At 35.8% G+C, this 23,118-nt stretch overlaps 2 protein-coding genes across 2 annotated transcripts; both read right to left on the reverse strand.

Moving 5' to 3' along the window:
• Positions 1-553: 553 nt before the first annotated feature.
• Positions 554-17,235, reverse strand: LOC109036373 (dual specificity protein kinase Ttk). Its single transcript, XM_072306178.1, has 9 exons — positions 16,999-17,235; positions 15,457-15,639; positions 13,870-14,034; positions 11,508-12,753; positions 9,588-9,736; positions 8,472-8,638; positions 7,232-7,428; positions 6,454-6,795; positions 554-5,083 (listed from the first exon to the last, which is right to left on the reverse strand). Exons 2-9 carry the CDS (start codon positions 15,471-15,473, stop codon positions 5,066-5,068), a joined length of 2,301 nt encoding a protein of 766 aa, XP_072162279.1. The 5' UTR covers positions 15,474-15,639; positions 16,999-17,235; the 3' UTR covers positions 554-5,065.
• Positions 17,236-18,770: 1,535 nt separating this feature from the next.
• Hus1-like (Hus1-like checkpoint clamp component) lies at positions 18,771-23,099 on the reverse strand. The gene is made up of 6 exons (XM_019050539.2): positions 22,740-23,099; positions 21,409-21,642; positions 20,923-21,047; positions 20,172-20,288; positions 19,615-19,792; positions 18,771-19,135 (listed from the first exon to the last, which is right to left on the reverse strand). The coding sequence occupies exons 1-6, from the start codon at positions 22,789-22,791 to the stop codon at positions 18,948-18,950; spliced, it is 894 nt and encodes a 297-aa protein (XP_018906084.1). The 5' UTR covers positions 22,792-23,099; the 3' UTR covers positions 18,771-18,947.
• Positions 23,100-23,118: the final 19 nt, after the last annotated feature.

Raw genomic sequence — 23,118 nt, forward strand, 5'->3', positions numbered from 1 at the left:
AAACGTTTGGATTCTGTGCCTACTTCCGCATACCGGCCGGCTTTGATAGAATCTTTACGCCTACGATTACCCTCTTTTCTTTATGCTATGGTATTAAATGATACATGAAATAGCATCGATTTTTCACGAGGAAGCCGAATCTGAGCTTAGATTTTGGGTATGATGCGTTTCAAGGTTGATTTTTCTGAATTTGAAAATTTAAGACGGCGGACGTAGACTAAATTGATACATCGGCTCCCATTCCATCGATTAAATTCGAATTTTCAGTCTAATTTCGAAAAACCAAGGTGGCGGGTGTGGCCTAAAACGCTATCTCGGTTCCTGCTCGTCGGATTTTCGTAAAACTTGGTGCCAAGGGGAGGGGGGAGGAAAGAAATTTTCAAACACTGCAATCGATATGTCGCAGGCAAATAGTAAAATTAGGCATTTTGTCAAATGCCTAGGCAAATAGTCAAATACTAGGGGACTATGCCCCCTGACCGCTACGCGGTCCAACCCCCTGAAGGCGCTCTGCGCCATCAATGGGCCGCTTCGCGGCCCTATTTTTACCTCCTATTAGTGTTAGTTTTATTTTTCCCCTCAAAAATTACGATATGAGGTATACTTTACTTTTAGAATGAAATAATTTTTGGTTTTGATGAATATTTTAGTTCGTTTTAATCCTTTTTTTTTAAATCAGTGAAAAATTTAACATCGTCCGAGTTTCTGAATTGTCGTAATAAGTGCCCTTTAATTATCATTAAAACTGAGCAGAGTCAAGAATAATTAATTGCGCGAAGTCATATAGTTCTGCGGCGACTTTACCGTCACCCGAGCCAGGGACTGGAAAAGGAGTACGCTCCACGAACATTACACGCTTATCAGTCACACAAGGTGGGTTGAATATGAATTCTTGAAAATTTATCAACATACTTTCCCTAATCAGCCCATATCTGATTGCTATCTTTGGTGACTCAATGTTGGTAAAGCGTAAAAAATTGACGGGGCAGACTACTAACAAAATACTTTAATTGAGTTATCTGAGATGGTGACCTTCATAATCAACAAGTTTATAATTTGCACTAACGCATTCTGTAGTTCAATGAGCCCACTTAACCGAGTAGCATCAACCAAAAACAAGATAGGTGAAGCGCAAGCGCACTCTTTGGTGCAATGAGTCAACTTGATTGAGCAGTTTACCATCAATTTTGTCTCGGTGAACAGATTTGTAATAGCTAGTAGGAACTAATTGAAAATGATTGATTTCCCTAAAGACATTGTGGACAATACAATGCCATTGGTTATTCTATCAATTTTTTCATGTATACAGCACCAACTTTTAATTGACAAAACCAAGATGGCTATCCGCGCACAGTCATTTTTTTCCGTGGACGGGGCAAACAAAAATCCCTCAGTTTACGGTCTAGGGAATTCTGCCAACGAAGCGTAACACTTACACAAAGATTTCAAGAGAGGACTGATGATGTCCCCAATTTTGTGCGGGTTAGGATCGATCTTCTGGCTGAATTTGACGAGTATAAGCGTTAAATGATCCCAGTTGGACTATCTTTTGAAAATATGAATGAAACAAGTAAAACATTGAACTTCTGTTTTTTCTTATTTTCAGTCATTTATTGGAAGAAGAGTTTCAAATTTGAACAAAATGTGCACAGGTATTAGAGATATACATTAATAAGTACAGTTGTCTTTCGATAATTCAAAAATTTTAAACTCAAAAACTGTTATTTTTCAAGGAAGCTCGAGGAAAAATGTCTAAGGGAAAGTGGAGGACCAAAAACATAGTTCTAAGGAGAGGGTACCAATTAGGTTCCCACCATTAGGATAATTTCATGCAATCAATTTTACAAGCATCAACCCAAGAGCACAAAATTAGGGTAAAGGATTCACTTCAAGATCAGTCAGTTTCAATTTACAATCTCTGATAAAACTAAACTGACTATGAAAATGGATTCACATATTCTATAAATTACTGGTCAGTTGTACTGAAATTTCTTTCTCAGATACACGATACTGATAAATTCATCAAAGAAAAAGTAGCTCATTGAAAAATACCTTTCCAACGTGGAATTTACCATACTGGATGTTAATAGATGTTGTGTTTAATACTGGATTTGACACATGTGGGTATTGTACGATGGAAAAGTGGTAAGTGTGAACTGAAAGACACAGAGAAGCAAACACTTGGCTTCAAAAATGGGTCAGTGGCATTACATTTCTGTAAGTATCATAAAAAAAACCAAAAAAGCCCATTGACAAGTTTTAGAAGAACTCCTAGAGGAGAAAAAGTTGATTAAAATCTGACAAATGAGAGGTCAACAGTCGTGATGGCGGAACTAGGCCACATCTTTGACTGAGTTTTAGCCAATCGGCAAAAGCGGACTTCCTCACCTGCCTATGTCATATCAGACCGCCAAAAGCATAATTTCAAATGGGTCCATATTTAGGCGACTTCAAAATTGATTTTTCTGTTTTACAAAAATTCGAAAAAATTATTTAAACGCTCAGTATTTAGGGAAAATGAATTTTAGACACCACTGACTCATTCAAACTTTCTTTTCCCCAAAGGTGCTATTACATATGTTATGTACACTATTTGAGGGAAGTTCCGGATCTGTTAATCTAGCAGAAAAAGACGAGAATAAATTTCAATTCTTCCTTTTTTTATGCGATTTGTTTTCCTTTTCACATTCTGTCCGTAATTTTAAAGCTTATCGTTGATCATATTTATTGAATTATTTTTAGTTTGATCATTAACCTGAAGATGAGGAAAAAAAATTTTTGAATCCAAAATTAAAAAAGTTAGAATTAGTGAAAGACAAACATTAAAAACACAATATAAAAACCAACAAGATGTACAAAATAGGAAGTGTTACAAGAATTATACAATTTACTAAACTTTGTTATGATTGTACAATTTTTAGACTGAGGTCTGACTGTAAAAAATGATAATAAAAATCAATGGCCTGGTGCAAAACCTCGTATCTCCTTTTGCGAAGTTGCACACCTCCAGTCATACATTATTTTTTCTTTGCAACCGTAATTTCTTGAAAACCTCCTTGGTTTTTCTTCTCTGTTAGGAAGATATTCTCTATAAATTTCAAGCTTTAAAGTATCCTTGTTTCTCTTCAAAAAAATAAAATAGGAACGGGAATTTTAAAACATCGCATTGGAGATAAGTGGTATTGCACTTTGGGTATTGGTATGCCTTATTTAAAAGCATTTACTTGGCTAGACCTTAATCAAAAAATTTTATCATCACATTAAAACGAGGCTGATCAAAGAAAATTTTGAGAGCCTTATAAAAAATAAGCAAGTAAGCACGTCAAAAAATCCCTTATATTTTACAATCTTTCATACATTGATTAAAATCAGGGGTGCGAGTCGAAGAAAAAGGTGGAAAAAAAGCACTGAGCCAGGTAATGGCGGGAGAAAAAGCATTTTCCCCTTTATGTTAAAAGTGACCTTCGTGTAAGCATTTTCAAGAATGATTTTCTTAAAGGTGGAGATAAACGAGGATAAACCTCAACATGGACTGAATTAATAGAAATATATCAAGCTTTTGTGAAAACAAGGAGTATGCTCGCTAGCTGGTGAGCAGAATTCTACATAAGAGCGATGGACTTGGTTTCTCTCTCACTTAATTCATTATCAGTTGCAGACTTCGATGAATCTGCAGAAGAATCAACTACAGAGCCATGCCACTGAAAACACGGATAAAAAAATTCCTCTTGCAGAAAACTTCATTTCATTGCTCAGACTTAACTAAATAAACATGCCGCAGTAAATTAACATCAAACATTTTGAAATGCAATGTTTTTCTCAAAAGAAATTCCTTGATATTCTGCTAAACGAATTTAACGAACAAACCTCCTGTTTCCAAAAAAACTTGGTGCATCTCTGTTAACTTGCTCCATATCCTCCTGCCAATTTTAGGGAAGGCCTGCAGAATAAGCACGTTTTATTAGTTATAGATGATTATCAGGATCGTCATTGATCATTACATTCATTTCAGTCAATCTGAGATCAGAACTGAATTTTTCTGGGTTTGTTTTCTTTGGTTTTTTTCCCTTTAAAAGTCTATTAGTAAACGGATTTCAAGTTGTGAACAGTCAGAATAGTCACCGCTGAGTACAATCAACTTTTAAGTGGCAAAAAGGAATCAAGAGCCCAGTAATGTTGCTAGGATAGCGCAACCTTTTCAGGTGCAGTAAAAGAATGAGAATACGAATATAAAAAGACCAACAAACAAACACTGCAATTTTCAAATCTGATTACATTCAGTCTTCATGTACAAATAGCAGCTGTTCAACTTTTCAAATGTTTTTAACGAAGTACAAGAAGCTCAACAATCTTTTCAGCATCATGGAGCCTTTGGTTCTTCTTTGCAAAACACAATCTAGTTGTTTGAACAGATATTTTCTAAAAAATTACCCCTTTCAGAAATATTTCAATCTAATAATCCGCATGTAAAACTATTGTTAATATTCAAAAAATAAAAATGAAGGCTATAATGCTGTGACAGGGGGAAAAGCAGAATAATCGCATCTTGCCACTTTTTTCTGGGAAAATCATGTAGTTTAGAGGAAATTTTTGAATATTTTTCCTTTTGTAATTTTCAGATTCCCTAGATTGGACGACGAATAAATTTTTTTGAAAATTTCAAGACAAAAAATATGATCACGTTCCCTAGAAAATGTGCATTTCATCAGGGGAAATTTGGAAAAGTCCAAACGTTCATTACTTTTTCTTTTGAACAGCAGTGTGCCTGGCTTGTTATTTACAATATCTTTCTCATTCAGATTCCTCTTTCAAAAACCAAAAAAGCCGATCACAAAGCACAGAGATCAAATAAAATTGATTATCCTTGCCAATAGTCCAAGAAGGAATTTTTCTGGTTAAAAAAAATGTACCTAGGACTCGATGACAAGATATCAAAAAACCTTATAAGTAAAATAAATAGGGCAGTTAGATATAATTGAAACTAATATTTACAATCGTTGATCACAGGTCAAACAGGATTCTCTCAGGGTTCTACTGATTTATTTCCTTTAAGTTTCCATCGACTTCACTGGTTTTGAAAAAGCTGCAACAAAAAAACAAAAGAAATAAAGATAAAGATAAAGGAAACTTCTAATAGTTTTGGATTGTGTACGCTGACGGAAATTTATTCCCTTTTTACTCCACTTTTTGTGATAGTCCTCAGACAAAGGAATCATCGACCTTAGTGCTGAAGAACTCAAGACTAAAATATAAGTAATACTGCACAGAGAAAATTCCTGAGGAAATAATAATACAAAAAACACTAAAAACTATCAAACTAAACTAGACTTCAGACACTTCGGGATTCTCATTTAAAAAAAAAAAAAAAACTTGGTTCTGAGAATATATATATCGGAGGGTTTAATTTGCCCTGTTCAGAATTTAATCTGGGTCAGATGTGCCAGTCATAGGAAGAAGTTTAAATGATTTCAGATTAAAGATCAGCAAGTTCTAATTTGATTTATACAAACATCACGTTTCCACATCCAATATTAACAAAGATATTGCTCTATGAAAAACAGAACGTAAGGTGTTATCCACTGGAGTGGTGCATACAATTGTTTCTTCCACCTTGGTTTCATACGTATATTGAGTATATGTGTATTAAGTATACATGTATTCAGTATAAATTCAGATCATTCGTAAGTCGAGCAACCAAAGCAAGTACGTGGAGCATTAATTGACGAGTCCAAGGTGGAAGAAACCGTGCTGCATACTACCACACTGGATGACATCATACACCGTGCACTGTGCGTTCGAAAGAGGAAATCTCCGTTAGTATTGGGTAGTAGTATTGGTTAGTATTGAACAGATCTTGCTATTTTTTGCCAATCCATTAGGTTAAACAATTAAATCCTGCTTCTGTGACTTTGCATTTAATTCACTATTGGATTAGAGGTAGCAACTTCATGCCCTTCTTCGGCACAAAAATAAAGAAAAATGCTTAAAACTTATTCTTTAGGATATTGCGGAGTGTCTCCTTAGAGAACTCAATTTTAAATATTTTTGTTTACAAACATGGACAAATATTTGTCTCATTCAAAAATTTTTTGTGCCAACATTAAAAAAAAATTCAACTGCAACAGCAGATATTCCTTTCGTTGCTCATAATTTTGGATTCTTAGTACACTACCAAGGTGAGGAAGAACACCGTAAAAGTTTTTAGACATTGCCATAATTTCCTTTATTAAAAAATGAATTTTCAGGAACATCTGCTATTATTTATCTTCGAATTTTTAAGTGAATTTTTACATCAATATCCCACAAACTACGGAGTTTAATGTTGATGCAAGCAACATATTCATGTAAACCAGAGACTTGAGATAGGCAAAAAGCTAGGATTATCCTTCAATTTTGCGTCATACCACATACCTACTTACTTTAGAGTTTGAATTAGTAATTGAAGGTACTTACATGAGCGATTTTCAGCCAACATTCCTGTGGCAGTGATTGCTGTATCTTGAGAGGAAGATCTTTACAGGAGTAGACGCATGGCGACTGAAACAGAAACCCAGAGGCGCCATCTAGGAGATCCTTCACTGTTGGCCTCTGCTTTGGATCCCGAATGAGACATCGTTGCATGGCTTGGCGTAGTATTGGGGGAATTGGATGGTTGGGGAAATCAATTTTATGGCTTGAGCTGATAATCGCATACATTTTTCCCCAGTGACTGGTGATGTGCGAGAAAGGAGTTTTCCCGTAAATTAAATTGTAAAGAATACAACCTAAAGACCACACATCTGATTTATATGATATCTGAAACAAAGGAAAGTGACTTTTCAAGAAACTTTACATTTTATGATTTAGACATACACATAAATCTGGTACTTACTTACATTCTTCATATCATTCAAATAACACTTTCAAATACTGATTTTTCATGAAATGATTTTCATGTTTTCTTTGTTTGCTGTACTTTGGAAAACTCTAATTTATGTCATTATCACAACAGTTTACAATATTGTTTTGGCTGTTCATAGATGAGCATGGTGAATTTGTTATTTGTTGTTTGAATTGTTAAATTTTTACATAACTGTTTGTCGCTGATCGTATCAGTTTATTTTTAAAGTTTAAAGAATGGCATGAGATGGTAAAAGTTTCTGCATTCTTATAGGGAGCTGTTAACATATTTTTGTTACCATTAACTTCTATTTCCTTTTTTTCAAACAAGCAAATTGTCTGGGTAGGTTACCTTGTATTTTTTGTCATTGCCACCAGTACCATCTTTAATTGCTTCTGGACTCATGTAGTTCTCTGTTCCCGCACAAATATCCTTGTGCACGGACGTCATGTCGCCTTGCAATGAAGAGGCAATACCGAAATCAATCAGCTTCAGTCTTCCAGAGACGAAGAGAAAGTTGGCTGGTTTCAAATCTGAGTGGATGATTCCTGGAAAGTGAGAGATAGCAATAGAATACAGGAAGCAAGTCCTGAGGCCAAGCTTTTTGGTTTGAAGAATGAAAAAAAGAGAAACAAGACTTGTAAAAGAGGTGCAAGGCCAAAAACCCATTAGTCTTACTTGACAATACCAGAAGCAAGAAAAGTTTTAAAACTTCTGCCCTAACATGGGAGCAAAAACTTCCATGCTGCTTGATTAGTCATACCTGGTCCCAAGGAACGAGTGAAGACAGTAAGATTCGGTTGTTACTTTCGATTTTAAGAGCGTTTCAGAGGAGGAAAAGTTCAATTTCTTGGAGACAAAAAGGTTGTTTTCTTCTTCTTTCCTCAAAGGGAAGAGTTTAGATAAAGGAGGAAAATTAAGTCTGGTAGAAGACTTAGGTTTCGTGAGGCTTGAAAGTTTTTTGTTCTTGTAGTTCAGTTTTTTTTTTTTTTGTTGTTTTTCTTTGAAAAAAAGGGGAGGATCAACAAAAATATTTACCTGACTTTGTTTTACAGTCAAAATGTGATTAAGGCATGCCAGGCATACCTCTATTGGCATTTTGGGTTCTTGCTGTCCTGGATCATCTTCCCTGCAATACTACACTATCTGAAGTCTCAAGCTCAAAAAACTGATTTAAGTCGGGTTCAAAAGGAACATTGCGTCAAGGAATTTTTTGCTCCGGGCCTGACTTAGAGTTGGAGAAAGGCCTAATAACAAGCTTAAAGTTAAGCAAATAATGGCTGTAGAAATTTTTAAAAAGTTGACGACAGAAAATTTTGTAGTAAGCGGGCTTGGCCGATTTTTATCTTGCAATCAATTGCACTAGGAATGCCAGAGATTCATATCAAGTAAACATTAGAATAAATTACATACATGTAAGTGAGTCTCATACTTCTATATTTACTTAAGACTCTTCTGCAACTCTCCAAAAAGAGTCAATGAACAAAAGAGTTACCAAAAAACCTTCACAGAGTTTAAGGTTTTGTGATTTGGTTTTCAGAGAGTGATGACGATAGGAAAGTAAGATTCGAGATCAAAATGAGTTATTTACCTTTTTCATGAATTTCTTGTACAGCGGTGAGCATTTCTGTCCAATAATAAAGGATCCGAATTGGAGAAATCTCTTTTGTCTTCTTGATGTCCTTCAGTAGTCGCGATAAATCTGTTTCGCCCAACTCCATTACAACGTACAGTTTTTTGGTTTCTTGGATGTACTCACTGAAAAACACACTATTATTAAACTATGGAACCAATAAAATTATATTGACACTAAGAAAAGATCAGTCAAGCTATAATTTCGAGCTTTAGAGATTTATCAGTTATCTTTTCGCATTTATAGAAAAATGTACGCAAGGACATACGGAGTGATCCAAAAATCCCTTAGCATCCCTTCAATTTCTACGGTTTTTGTCCCATTTAAGGGTAATCCGCTTAAAATTTTGTGGAGTTTCAACAGTCATTTCCTTTGACATAGGAGCATTCTCAAAATTTTTAGTCTCCATCACAATTTTTAAAAAGTTACGAGGATGCCACTGGTGCGGTACTTTTTGATCACCCTTTAGAAAATCCAGTATCAGCTTGTGTCACACACACTTATGTCTTTCATCTCGTGGACAGGTGTACGTGTGTGGTGATCAGAAAGACAGTAGTCCTAACCTATGAGCTGCTGCTCAGTGCTCATCAAGTGAGGAAATTAGATTATAATAGTCATTACATAACATCACTATTTAAAAGTCACGATTGGTCTGAAAGAAGCAAGAGATGAAGCCAACTGAGTAAATTTTTTGTCAAGCAAATTGCATGAAAAATCTAATTAAAGAATCTGTAAAATGTACTCCTCCAATCAATAATTGGTTGGTCAGTATACGTTTTCAATACCGCATCTAAGTGCCAGCTACCTTCATTTCTTGCCATTTTTATGCAATTTTACTTTTGAAAAGTCTACTCAAGTGGCCGCTATTAATGTGAGCAGCAGACCCAGTTTGCCACAGTATCGTGGGGATAATTACAGATGAAAATCAGCTTTGAATTATTGAAATTTAGCAAAAAAAAGCGGCTGAGTTATGCTCCTTATTTTATTTAATGAGCGAATGTAGTTAAAAAATCCGAGAATTGTTTATTTTTTCAGGACAAAGAATATAAAATTTAGATGAATTTTTGAACTTACTAATCAAACATGCGAATGACGCTCGGGCAGCCCTGTAATTTCTCAAGGAGTTTAACTTCGTTCATATATCCTTCAGCAATTGCTTCATCGACTGATGCTAATTTTACAACTTTCATAGCTAAGAAAGATTTGCTGCCAGGATCTTCCACCTGTGACATAATCAACGAATGCCATTAGAATCCAAGAATATACCTATTGGCGGTGTGCATTCCAAGAGACAGCATTACTCAGTTTACGGGTAGCTAATACAGTAGACTCTGGACTATCCGGCTTCGTATTATCCGGACTCTGGATTATCCGAATCGATTTTGCAACCATGTAAGCAAGTTGATAACAACTCCTTAAAAAATCGTAAAACAATGGAAACTGCAGAGTACCCAAAAGTAGACGAAGCCTTATTTTTGTGGCTGAACCAAGCTAGATCGCAAGGTATTCCAGTTAGTGGACCCATTCTGAAATTAAAATGGACCCAATATATGACAGCTATTGAGGGAATAATTGACCCTGAAATGACAGAGGGGGCTCTAACCCATTTTTCCCCTGGGATTTGGCATCCAAGAAACACGCGGATTCTAAAAGGCAGAGACCGTTGACTGCCTACTTCAAGCCCGTTTAAGTTGGTATGTACATGATGTATACATAATAAGAATACTGTGGGTTGGTTGGTGGTGTTTGTGTTTCCTATTATTATCCGGATTTTTTTTTATCCGGATCGGGTCCGGCACCAATTAATCCGGATAATCCAGAGTCTACTGTACTACTTTCGTTATTTCACCATGCATTCCATTATATTTTAAACATTCAGATTTTACTATTTTCTTCTAATCTGGGGATCCAACCTTAAAGCATGGTGTCCAGAATTTTTAACAGGGCTCATTCCCTGATTTCTTCCTGATTTTCAGGAGCTCATTCCCTGATGATGAGAAACCGAAGTTTTCTCCCACTTCCCCGGGATTTTCTGGGGGAAAATAATATAACTCCCCAGAGTTTCATGCATGAATATCGATTTTAATTCATCTTTCAGCCATTTCTTTGGCGCTCATTCAGAACTTTAATTCCAATAGCGTTCCTGATGTTTATATTATCTGGTCAATGAAAGCCTCTCTATTCCTCTGATGATTTGAAGCTTCAAATGTTTAATTCAAGAAGTCAATAATAGCGCTTGGTCAGATTGGACCGCCAAATTTGAAAACGAAATGATCCCTAAGCGGTAGAAGAAGAGATTCCCGGTTACTGGAACAAATTCCCTGATTTTCAACGTAAATTTTCATTCCCTTATAAATCCCGGGTTTCCCCATTCTGGACACCATGCCTAAAAGACAAGATTTTGAGAAGCTGTGCATTGGTTAGTTATTGATCCAATGTGCATTTGATGAAAATATGGGCTATAGTATGCTATTGGGTTAATGAATAAATCTTGCAGATGATTGAAAAGTGCATGAATGTGCATTAGACATACACTGGATCTTATTACATGTTTCTTGATTTGAACAGGATATCTCTTGATAAGAGAAACAGAAATTTGGCATTTCATTTTTCACTTATACTTCTAATCTTGGAGATTTCACATCAAGTAAAGATTTTGCAAAATGTATCGAACTGACTTTTCTGGCTTATTTATAAAACAAGTTTTTGCATAGGGAGATTGATGATACAAATGTCTTTTCTAAAATTAGCCAGAAAAGTTGGCTCTCTTCTGAACAATGCCAGACAACCAATTCTGTGCCGTAATATTTAATATCACTAGACTCAAACTGAATGTTTTAATGCTCTACAGTCACCCTTACAATTTTCGAACAATTTCAGTTTTGGATATGCTAGGAAATGGGCCCCTCTTTCTGTGAGGATTCTTCCGAGGTTCTAACAAATGGTATGACTGTTCAAATTTGTAAAATTTAAAATCAGAATAAACTTCCTTACCTTGTAGACTTCACTAGAGCCTCCTTTTCCAATGGTACTATGAATATTGTAGGATCTGTTGTTCACTTTAATGCACGGAGTACTGCTAGGATTGGACGGCTGTGGTGCATTTTGGATGGTCACCTTCGGCCCACCTTCTTTTTGACGAAACTTGGCAACGTCTGATGAAAACGAGTAGGGTTTGCTCTGCGGTCGTGGATTCAATTTCGGTAAGACAAAGTTAGGATTTATGATCTGTGGTTGTGAGACAAAACAAGGAATACTAGAACTATTAGCGTTTGTAGTTAAAGGCTGTGCTGGTTTTTTGAAAGAGTTAGAAACAGGTGCTTTCATGGGGGTAATTTCCATTGAGGGCATTTTGAATATTTCTTTCGCCAACAGTTTTGAATCCAAAGGTGCTCTCGAAACTGGGAGCTTGCTTGCCATCCTTTCGTTTTCTTTATTTCCCTCGTGATCTATTTCACCGATGACTGAAGAGTTGCAGCTCGGCTTGAAAGAAGCGGTGTTAACAGTCGTGTTCAACTGATTTAGATTAGCTCCTTTGGCACGATTATCCATCGATAAATCCAATACTGAATCCATGTCCTTGGGCGCAGTTTCTTGGGGCGAAGTATTAATTGACAGATCCTTCGCCGCAGGAGGAGCTGAATCGAAAAATGGATTTCCAGCTTTGGGATTACGCAACTGAGGAAGACTAAGAGAGGGCTTGAACCTGGGTGGTGTTTCAGCTAATTTCACAGATGGCATGTCAAATATGTTGATAAAATTCCGTGCATCCAAGTCAATGTTTAATCTTGCACGCTGAGTTTCTGGCTCATTTTTGACTGGTTTAGACATTTGATTTGATTTAGAATTTGGACAATTTAGACTGATAGACCCGAACACATTTTTTCCTTGAGGAGGCTGATGAGGTGGTTGACTGTTCAGGGTCGTTGTGTTCCCTCTAAAAATGTTGGTAGATGTTTGTTTCAATGGCTCTTTTGATTGGCTCCACGGCTGATTGTTTCCACTGAGGTACAGATTTGAGAACTTCTGTTCCACCCTCACAACAGGGGTGTACAGAGAATCTTCAAATTCTGCTGGTTTCGTTTGTTGCTTTTCCATTAGGTTCAGGTCACGAGAGATTGAAAGACTGCTACTGTCTTCTCTTGAATTATTGCCTGAGCTATTTTTTTCGTTTTGTGGTTCCACCACATCAGTGGAGATTCGAAATGGATTTATCGTGTGTCTCCTCTTACCCAAACGACTGAAAAAAGTAAAACAGAATTGAAAGTAAATTAGAATTAAGTTACTGCCATTCCCTGATAAAAAAGACCATTAAATCTAACATTGATTTATCAATAAGCTGCATTTTAATAAGAGGGTTCATTCATACTGACACTTTACTGATGACATATCTTTCTCGCGACTATTTAATTGAAAACTTTGTGAGTAGGATGGCATGAAATCTTATATTTTCCAAAATGTTATTCATTTTAGCACATAGCAAACTGAAAAATTAAAATTGTAACAGTAGTCAATGAATTATCAGTTTGAAATAATTCCAGAAACATGGAGTGACCATCTGTAAGTAAAGGAACCTTAATGGAACTTCTCTGGTATACCACATGACAAAACTCAAGAGCAGTTTATTTTTTTCTGAGCCAAAAGAGAACATAAAACGCCATTTTAAGGTGACAGTGTTATGAAGATAAAACATTTTGATCAGTTTTTCTGTAAAATCACAACTTTCTTCAGACAGCAAGCCTCAAACCATCATACTTAACTCCAGTTTAGTTTACCTAACGTTTTCAAGTATTTTTGATGCCAAAATGTCTGTTTGACATACCCCCAAAATAGTAGTAATTTCAGTTTATTGACATTAAAGTTCCTTTTATAGGGGAAGTTCACAAATGAAAAAAGATGTCATGACAGGACAGCCATAAATATGAAGAACGCACTTGAAAGACACTGCAAAAACACTTAGAGTTTTTTTCACTTTGGCTTAATCTGCCTTAAACAAAAGATAAAAAAACATGAGGAGAGATGTCAAACTTTGACAAAATGAAACAAAAGATTCAGTGTTCCCATAGCACTGGGATTATATCTTACAAATCTAAAAACTGTCGAAAACATCCGGACAGAGAACAAAGGACACTTTGCTAAGCCCCATCACATAAGGCGAAGGAAAAGTAGAGTTTATACACCCATTAAAGAACTGCAGAGACTGGACTAATAGTTGACATCCCAAAATATAGACAAGGCAATGCTGAAAGCACCAGGATTTATAAGACTATCGGGGTTGCAGAAACATTGGATTGATAAGACTTGCTGCCTATCTGCAGACTACCACTGGGTTGATGCAAATAAGTTGGATGCTTACCTTTTGAATTTTCGTGTGCTATAAGGAAAATCTATGCTGGGATAATATGCATAGAGTCCCGAGGAGTCGCCTGTTGTGGAGGATTGCTCATCTGTCTCCTGGTCTGATAAATTTCCATCCTGGGGTTTAAAGTTCGTTTCCATGATTAGACTGTTTCCTTCATACCTAGAGAAAAAGAGTCATGACTTGTCTTAGAATCAGATCACATTTGGAAGAAAAGTATTTTAAATGCAAAATTGCGTCCTCATTAAAAGCCGAGAACGCAGGAACACAAAGTGTATTCTAATGAGAGCTGTGCAATAAATCTGAAATTTTTCTTTCTCAGTATCATTCTTATCTGTTACTTAGAGGATATTCATTTTTGGTAATACTACAATGAAACACACACAATTTCTGGGAAATCGTGTGTGTTTTTTGTATTTAGTGCATGTTTGCAATCTTGGCATAGGAAGAGAAGTCGGTGGACATGGTTTTCAAGGCGAATTTTTATGCGTTTGCGATGTCTCAGGGCCAGCTTTTCGGGGTCAGAGTAAAGTTCCGCTGGCTTCAGCTCTGGTTCTGGGCAGTCCACTAAGCGCTTATTTTAGGTTTACGTTGTTGTGGTCTGACACCCTGAGCGCTCGGGTGATCCTGTCTAGTTGTGCGGTTGAGTATTGTGTTTTTTAGGATTTTTGCCGTTTCTGAGAGTTCATTTTTGAATTTAGTTTTGCAGTAAGGTGTATCACATTAAGTTTGAGAGTGATCATTTATAAGAGCTACGCTATGCCTCCCAAGCTAATTAGCTTGAAGAGCTGGATCAAACACTATCTTCCCACAGGTTTATGACAATTCACGCAAACGGTTATTTAACCTATTCATCAATTTGATGTAGTATCATTGATCTTTACAGGTTGATCTTGAAATTGCTGTGTAAAGGTAAAAGTCTCAAAATTTATGCTGGATGAAAATTGTGCCTCAAAAAAAAGGAAGAAAAAAATAGATCAACAACTGGGTACGTAAGTAAATTGATTTAGTGAGGACATGAGCAAAGGATGGTGGATGGTCGGTTCCCTAAACAAGTATTCGATTAGGTTGCTCTCAGTGTTCTTTCAGAAGAAGGCAGTGTGGGCATCCTGTAAAAGGTTGAAGGCAGGGAGTGGAAGAAGAGATCAGAAGGTATCATTCATCTGATGATCTGGAGGAGGATAGGTTTAAATGCCAAGTAAAGGTCACAGAGCGCCCTCGTACGCTGAAGAAGAAGCTTAGATACGTTGATGGCCAAAGTGCAAAACCCTGAAACTCTATTTCATTGTTTTACACTATCAGCTCTTATTTAATTTTTCTGAGCCAATGTTATGGCTTGAAATGTTCAGAGAATATTTTGCTGACAGAGAAGAATTATTAGATAGAAAAATTTTCAAGAAATTACATTGACAAGTTTCTCAAAGAAATAATTACTTATGACAGGAAGTCTGCAATGCCGCAAACGGAGGTACAAGGTTTTGCATTTAGGTCATCAATATGTATATAAACTAGACCTGAGAATTAGTTGGGACACTGTGGTTGACTTACTGCTTTTAAGCTTAGAATGAGAGAATATTTCAATACCTAATATTGAAGTCCATGCACTTTTTCTGCCATCTGTTGATAGTCTTGATTGGGATGGTCTCCAACTAGAGTAGGCGTAAGGTCTCCAACTCTGTTTTTATATTAAGTTATCAACTTCCAACCAGCTCTTATCCAGATAGGTGCCAAAAAATTGTCTTCAGGCTTCCGAAATTGTCTTTGAACCTGATAAAAATCATGAAATGCTGAGGTAAAATATTAAACAATCAGACAAATGGTTTTTATCGATAATGCATGGTTAAAAGTACCTAGTTGGATGGACTGATCTGAAATTCTACATGAGTGACTTAACTTTGGTGAGAGCACTTTAAAGTTGACATGCAACCACAGTAGACAATCAAAGTTATACAGGCATCAAGAATCTCCAGTAGATAATTGAGCACATTACGTACAAAGCATTCCAAGATTCTGCAACCCTTAACAAGGGCATACAAGAATTAAACACTGGCAAAGAATAAGTACCTATTTATTTTTAAACCAATAGAAACTTTGGCAGGTTCTTTGATATCCTTGCAAGAGGGCAGCCAAAATGCTTATGATTATCATAGTATTTTCTACCACAAAGATTTGAGGTACTCTGCTCAGATTTAGTATGGTCTACCTACTTTGGCGTTATTCTACTCAGACAGAATTATCTCATACTTGAATTGCATGTTTTCAGATGAATGCCAAACATTTCCATTTTCCTGGAGTATCTCCAAGAATGGTTTGAACTGTTCTGTTACGTTCAGGGGTTGAACTGAACATTAAACGGTAAGTCCATAAGTCTGAGTAACAATTGGTAGCAAAATTGAGACATTGATAACCTGTCAGGACTAACAATTATGCATCTTAAATTAATTTGACTGATGTGCCTAGGATGAAGCAGATTGGTGGATTGTGCTTATGGACACCATGCTTTTGTTTTTTTTTTTCCTGAGAGCTAACAGACGAGCCAGTAAGAATTTCAGCCAACTTTGTTGGCTGCTTCGATGTGTGTTTCGCAGCTAATGCACATCCATCTACAGAAACTGAAAAGTAAACATACTTGATGTGACTTAGTGGTGAGTTTCAAACAACACTTTGTATAGTAACTTGGTTCTTAAATACTTTATAGACTTTTAAGGCAACAAGATGTATGTATGTATGAGCCGCTTTTACGATGCGCTAGGGCGCTCTGCGACGCCTACTCTCCACAGGAATCTGTCATGGTAGAGATCCTCCGGAAGCTGGCATCTGTCCATCTCTTCACGGATGCCCTCTACCCACCGTTTGGCAACAAGATCACAGATCAACAAGATCTTGATGATAAAGTTCAGTCACAAACATACTCATGGGCAGCTTGACTGCTGCTTGAATTGACAGCGCAAACAAAGCAACCACTAACGGCACAAACACAGACTGGTGCCATGAGTATAAACAGTGAAATTATCAGTTCTAATTCCTTCATTAGTGATTTATCAAAATACCACAAAGTAAGACTCTTGGCTCTACTGGAATAAAAGAAAAAAACCGATAATGCAGGGACAATAAGCTCATTGTTACCTGATGGAGGCAAATCCACAGTCCACAGGAGTGAATCTTGAAATTCCATACAAGAAGGATTTACATTACTAATAAATATCAGTTCATAAGAAACTTAATTAGTAAATTTATATGATGTACACTAACACTGAAAAGTAAAAAATGCTCGAACAATTAGATATAAACACACGAAATTTCCAAAATCCTGTAACTTGAGTCGAAGAAACTGAAAACAACAACGATTAACCTCAAAAACATGTAACGGACTAATTTCAAAAGTTGGCGGGAAAAATGGAAAATATTCGAATTTACGAATTGACGCATGTCGGTGGCGGGAGATTTTGAAATCGTCGTAGGTGAGCATTATGAAACATTTTGCAGTAAAATTTGAATGAGATCGGATAATTTTTGAGGTTTTAAATAGGTCTTGTGGACAGTGAAAATTAAACGGAGCCAGTGCCCGCTCAGCTGCTTACATAATAATGCAGAACAACGCTAGGTTTCAAATACAACATTTTACCCACTAAATTGGAAGAAAAACATTTTTTATTTTTAACAAATGATCACCTAAGAATCACAATTTCACACCTCTATACTACTTAGTACCTAAGTAATGGGTTATTCGAGAGTTGAATCAAATATTTATTTTTAAATTTTTTGATTGTGATGTAGAATAATTTCCTCAGGCAAATTCATATTCATGGCTAAAGTCGAAAAATGAATAGGTCCATTTTATTATGTTTCAAAAATTTCAGCTCTCATTTAGTATTTTTCTGAAAAAACAAGCCACCTTTTTCGTTTGAAATTTAGAGCGATATATCCTGCTTATAGAGAAGAAAAATCAAGGAAGTTTTCAGGAAAACATGACGATTAATTTTCCAAGGAAAAACTGAAGTATGACAGGAAGTCTGTAACGTTGCGAACAGAGGTATGCATTTTGGTCATCAATGAATTACCTAACCACCTAATACCTACCTGTTTACTTACCTAATTTTTACAACCACCAGTTGTTACATTGAAATATTCAGCCGCTTCTTTAAACTTCCTCTTTCCCCATTTCCAACAAAAATGCTTTTAATATCAATTACTAAAGTAAAACAATTTGAAAATCCAACCTGAACGTTGCAAATCTCTGCTCAAAATCTATTTTTTTTAAAAGTAGGTAACCTGGCAAACATCTTTCCTTGAAATATTCTGTGAATCTTGTTTACTCATTTAAAAATATTCACAGAAAATTTCAAGGAATTACTATGCTCAATATTCAAGATTTAGAAGAATGAAACATATACAAGGTACCTAATCGAAAATTTTGAAATACTGCATTTGAGAGATGCAATTTTCAGTTTAGACATTGATAATTTACTTTAAAAATTCCTTACAGCATTTTCAAGGTATTTTAAAAAATTATGTCAGAGGAGGCATAAAAACCCTAACCTAGGACTCATATTGATGGTCACAGTGCGAAATCACACATCTCCATTACTATACGTTTTGAAATTGCCACTCCTTTTTTATTTTTTTGAAGAGAAACAAACAAATTTTCTATTTTGAAATTCATACGGAATATTCTGCTGAGAGGAAAAATCAAGGAAGTTTTCAAAAAATTATGTTAACCAGTTTTCCAAAGTAAAAATAAAGTACTTATGACAAGGAGTCGGCAACGTCACAAACGGAGATAAGTGGTTTTGCACAGCCGTAAATATGTGAGAGGGTATAGAATAGCTACATTCCTGTTTGTGGGAGACATTTAGGAGAATATTGAAAAGGTTTGAAAAAAATCAGAAGACATCAAGTCTGTACATAGGTCTTTTTTTCTTTTAATAATAACCAATCCTAGTATTAAAAAAATAGAGGAACTATACAACTATCAATGACTGTTACTACAAATTACTTACAAAACTTAATTAAATGGAAAAAAGGGCAGAGTTTTGGAAAAATTGAAGAGAGGAGCAAAAGATTAGATGCATTAATCAGGAATCAGCAAGGGCAGGCAGATAATAATTGAAAGCAAAGCCTTCATCTTTTATAGATTGGTGTAACAGTTCTCCATTTTTTACACTACAGCGAACTTGATGTGGTTGCACAGAACTATCAGAGGTAAGAAAATGAGACAATCTCTTTGTGTCGACCAGAACTGAAATTTCGAAATTACCATCATCTGTAACATTTAAATTTCATATAATACTACACAACATTCATGGAAACTCATAAAACTAGGAAATTTTTAACAATGAAGACATGCAATGGTTCAAGTTGACAGAAATCCACTGTCACATATTGGGGGAAGTTAGTCGGAAGAAGTTAGGGGTACTTTTGAAATCAACTAGTCGTAAGTTTTCTCCTTTCGATAATTCAAAGTTCAGAAAAAAGATTTTAAATGTAAGAGAGGTAGTTAAATTTCGTGGTTGAACCACACTGAAATGAGATTGTACTGGTCGGAGGTATCATTGATTTAATCACATCTCTTTTTGACTGAACGTACCTCTCACTGGTGGAACCACCCAATTTGTTGGTGCCAAAATCTGCCGCGAATGTAGTTTTAATTATCAAACATTCTTTCCTTGCGAACAGCTATCAACAATGAGAGACAGAAAACGAAAGCACATATCGATATTAAAAATTAAGTGGATGATTTACCTGGCTGTTTAATTAAATGTATGTCTTGAAAGTATGTTTTGACACTGACATCAATCTTTTCTACGTGTAGCATTAGTGAACTGTCTGATTTCACAGTAACCCTTACAGATGAACTTAATTTCTTCATTTTCTCCACTATTATCCTGAATACTTTTATGTTCAGCATTTCAAACACTACCTGGAAGACAAATATTACATCTGCTATTAAATTGAGTTGCTGGTGGAACATGCTGCTAGTGCTAAAAGAGTTTCTTTGTTTCTTTAAACTTAATTTAAGTATCATATAAAAACTACACATAATATTAATTCTGTCTAATCTCTCAATAGAGGTACATAACATAGGTGATATAGTGACACTATGACGTTAGATAATGGTACATGCCTGGAGTGATCTGGGATTTTAGATCCCCGGCAAAATCAGGGCAAGATTTATAATTTTGCCTCCTCTAGATTTCAAATGTAAAAAAGAAAGTCATCACTTTTAAATCTGCTGCCACGGGTTGCATTCGATGAACAAAATGTAAAAAAAAAAGTTGCCCAATGATAAAAGGACTCACATCAGAATTGATTTGAGGAGGAGGTTTACAATAATAGTCCCAGTCTTTCCTTGGTATAACAGTCACAGGAACATCATGCATCACGTGGTCGGGCACAAATTTATTTGCAGCTGAGCTCTGAGAACAAAGAAATTAGTCCACATTCAACCAGGATATAGTTGTTAAGAACATAGAGTTTATAATATTTTGCTTAGGACTTGCTAAAAATGGCCAATCGTAGCTATGCTTATGCTTATAATGCTATTTTTGCCCTTTTTATTCAAAGATAGTTAAATACATTACGGCTTCAAACCGACACTAAAGACCTGGGATGCAGAAGCTTTTTGACCACCTAACTAATAGTCAGCCAGCCAGGTTTTCAAAATAGGGAGGAAAAGAGGATTTATGTAGATCCTATACCTCAGAACAGAGCACGGACAGAAATCTTTTCGCCTTTTCTGCTTCCGTAGAGGGAAACTAGAGAACTTAAGAAATTGTAACTTTCTTATCCAGCCCCCCAGAGGGTAGGGGTTGAAGAAACATTGAACATTGGGCATACTGTTTTGAACAGCAAACAGTCAAATCCAGGGATTAAAATGAATGAGTATAAGATTTTTAAATAAAAATCTTGGAATGATAAAAGTTGCATTTTATGTCTAAATAGTTGAGTTCTCTCCTTTCTAAAACAAAACAATGAAGTGGAGCTTAAAGCACAATAATCTGAGAGCGGCAAAATTGATTTTAAAAAGTCAAACAATGAGAGTGTACAAACCATTTCCACATTGAAAGTGAGACAAGGAGAGAGTTTATCTGTTAGCTTGATTTTTAAAGATTTAATTTGAGCTATGCTTTTGGATGATGCTGGTTTTAAACATTTCAAAGACCCCACCATCATATCTGAAACAGAGAATTCGTGAAAAATGATAGTCTCCAAAATTCCATAACCTTTGGGTGCTTTTTCATACTGCAATCAACCTGGAAAATAAATATTCCAGCATTTGGAAACTTTCAGTGTTATCAATAATTTTAAAGTAGTCAAGACCTCTAAAGATTATTTTGTTACTAGACACTCAGTTTTTTCAAACGCAGTCCAACAGTGTTATTGTATGTAACAAAAAGACGCTGACTAGAATTCATAGCTCAACTATAGGGTGAGTGGATTAACTATACTCCTGCGTTACCTGAATAAAGTTTACAATAAAAATTTAGTTAAGAGAAAACTTCATTCAATTCAATAAAATATTATTTCATTACTTACCTGGTACTATTTCTAGCATGATCTCGTCTTTGAGGACTTCACCAGTATCAGTTGTATGCATTGAAACGCCAGTTAAATTATAGACATCAAAAAATTTGTTTTGTTCAATATATGCCCAGACCAGAAGATGCTGAGTAACAGACCAGTTTTCCGACTGAATAATGAAATAAAAATGGTCGCGTGTTATTCTTAGAACACACCGCTTTGTAAGTTTAGCGAGGAGACTTAAAATTCCTGTAACAAAACAAAAAGGAGAAACATCCGTAAAATAAACCATCTTCTGGTAAGAGAACTTAGGTGCTCATCTAAGTTTAACCATCACCACATATAAATGGGTAAATTAGAGGAGAACAATGATATAGAGTAATCCTGCGTCTGCTGACAGTTCCTTGGAGTTTGGTTTGAAAACACACCTCATATTTTCTGCAATTTTACATCATGAGACTTAAAATTAGTGGCAGTTCATGATATGAGAGCCCCTTGGAAATGGTGCCTTTTATTTATTTGTGGCTATAACTTTCAGCAATTTTGCAACCAATGTATGCATTGGAATTCTGGTTAGTGGTAAATTAATTTCTGAAGTCAGTTGAAATTAGTAGAAACTTCGACTGCTTTGCTGGCATTAAGTAAGTACTTATGACACTGATTTATTCATCATTCTTACTAGGGCATGCTGTCAGGTCTCGAAATGTGTGAAGTAAAAATGTGTTGAATCATTTTATATTTAACTTGTGACAATATACTGATATCATCTACATGCTTGTTAAATCTGCCATGCTTTTCATTATTCTCATTAATTTTTGCCTTGGCAGTTCTCTCAGTGCACAAGTCTAACGCTGCTGACAGTACCTATTACTTGATATGGACTTTAATGCCATATTTGGCAGACTGAGCTATTACAGATATGGTGCATGATATGTTTGTTACACAGTCCTAGTATGCATTTCTTTCAACATTGTGCATTTGCTATGTTACAAACCATATCAGCTTACATACTTTAAGAATGCCAAAGAAGACCTGCAAACTTGATTCTTTTATGGACTTTCGATTCTAAACTGAAGACAGCTGGTCTTCTAAGTAATGCATTCCAAAAGTGCAAAACCTTGTTCAGCGTTGGATCTAAAAATTTGAAGTCTAATACTACAAAATAAGTTTTGGTGTTATCCCGATTTACGGCATTTGTTAGCTACTTAATAAATAAAAATTCACCAAAAGAGAGATTAGACCATATCTGCCACTTACCTCGAGCTATGCTCATGGTGGGAAACAGGGCTGAAATTGATATATTGTAGATGTGTCATTAAAATAAATAAATTGGTGAAGTTACTTACCATAGAATCTGCGCATTGCGCCAATGTCTTTCATTAGGGCGCCGAACTTCATAGTATTGAATCCAGGATAGACCAATCATTTAAATGTTGGGAGCCATAGGGTCGTTTATCACTAAATAGACCCCCAAAAAGGGAAAGATGGAAAAATTCAATGCAAAATGAGTAGATGGTCATTACCATACATAATACGGCTTAGCTTAAGGGGAACATAATTCACATGTGAAAACTGTTAAATGACTTCAAACTATCTTAATTGGCATGAGTACATCTATTCCTTCTATGAAACTAGCATCCTGTCCCATAAAAATTAATAAAAATTCATTCGGCTCCCATCCTTCCTTCACTTCAATGCTTCAAAACTGTCACTGTCTTCTTATCA

This window comes from Bemisia tabaci, chromosome 1 (genome assembly GCF_918797505.1).
Source record: "Bemisia tabaci chromosome 1, PGI_BMITA_v3".
Classification (NCBI taxonomy): Eukaryota; Metazoa; Arthropoda; class Insecta; order Hemiptera; family Aleyrodidae; genus Bemisia; species Bemisia tabaci.

Coding starts and splice junctions, on each gene's coding strand:
- Hus1-like (XM_019050539.2), bottom strand. CDS start 22,791: ATGAAGTTCGGCGCCCTAATGAAAGACATTGGCGCAATGCGCAGATTC. Junction 20,289..20,922: donor TCACTTTCAATGTGGAAATG/GTTTGTACACTC, acceptor CTTTGTTCTCAG/AGCTCAGCTGCAAATAAATT. Junction 19,793..20,171: donor CTCCTCAAATCAATTCTGAT/GTGAGTCCTTTT, acceptor TTTGTCTTCCAG/GTAGTGTTTGAAATGCTGAA.
- LOC109036373 (XM_072306178.1), bottom strand. Junction 9,737..11,507: donor GCTCTAGTGAAGTCTACAAG/GTAAGGAAGTTT, acceptor ATTATGTCACAG/GTGGAAGATCCTGGCAGCAA. Junction 8,639..9,587: donor GTCATTCGCATGTTTGATTA/GTAAGTTCAAAA, acceptor TGTGTTTTTCAG/TGAGTACATCCAAGAAACCA.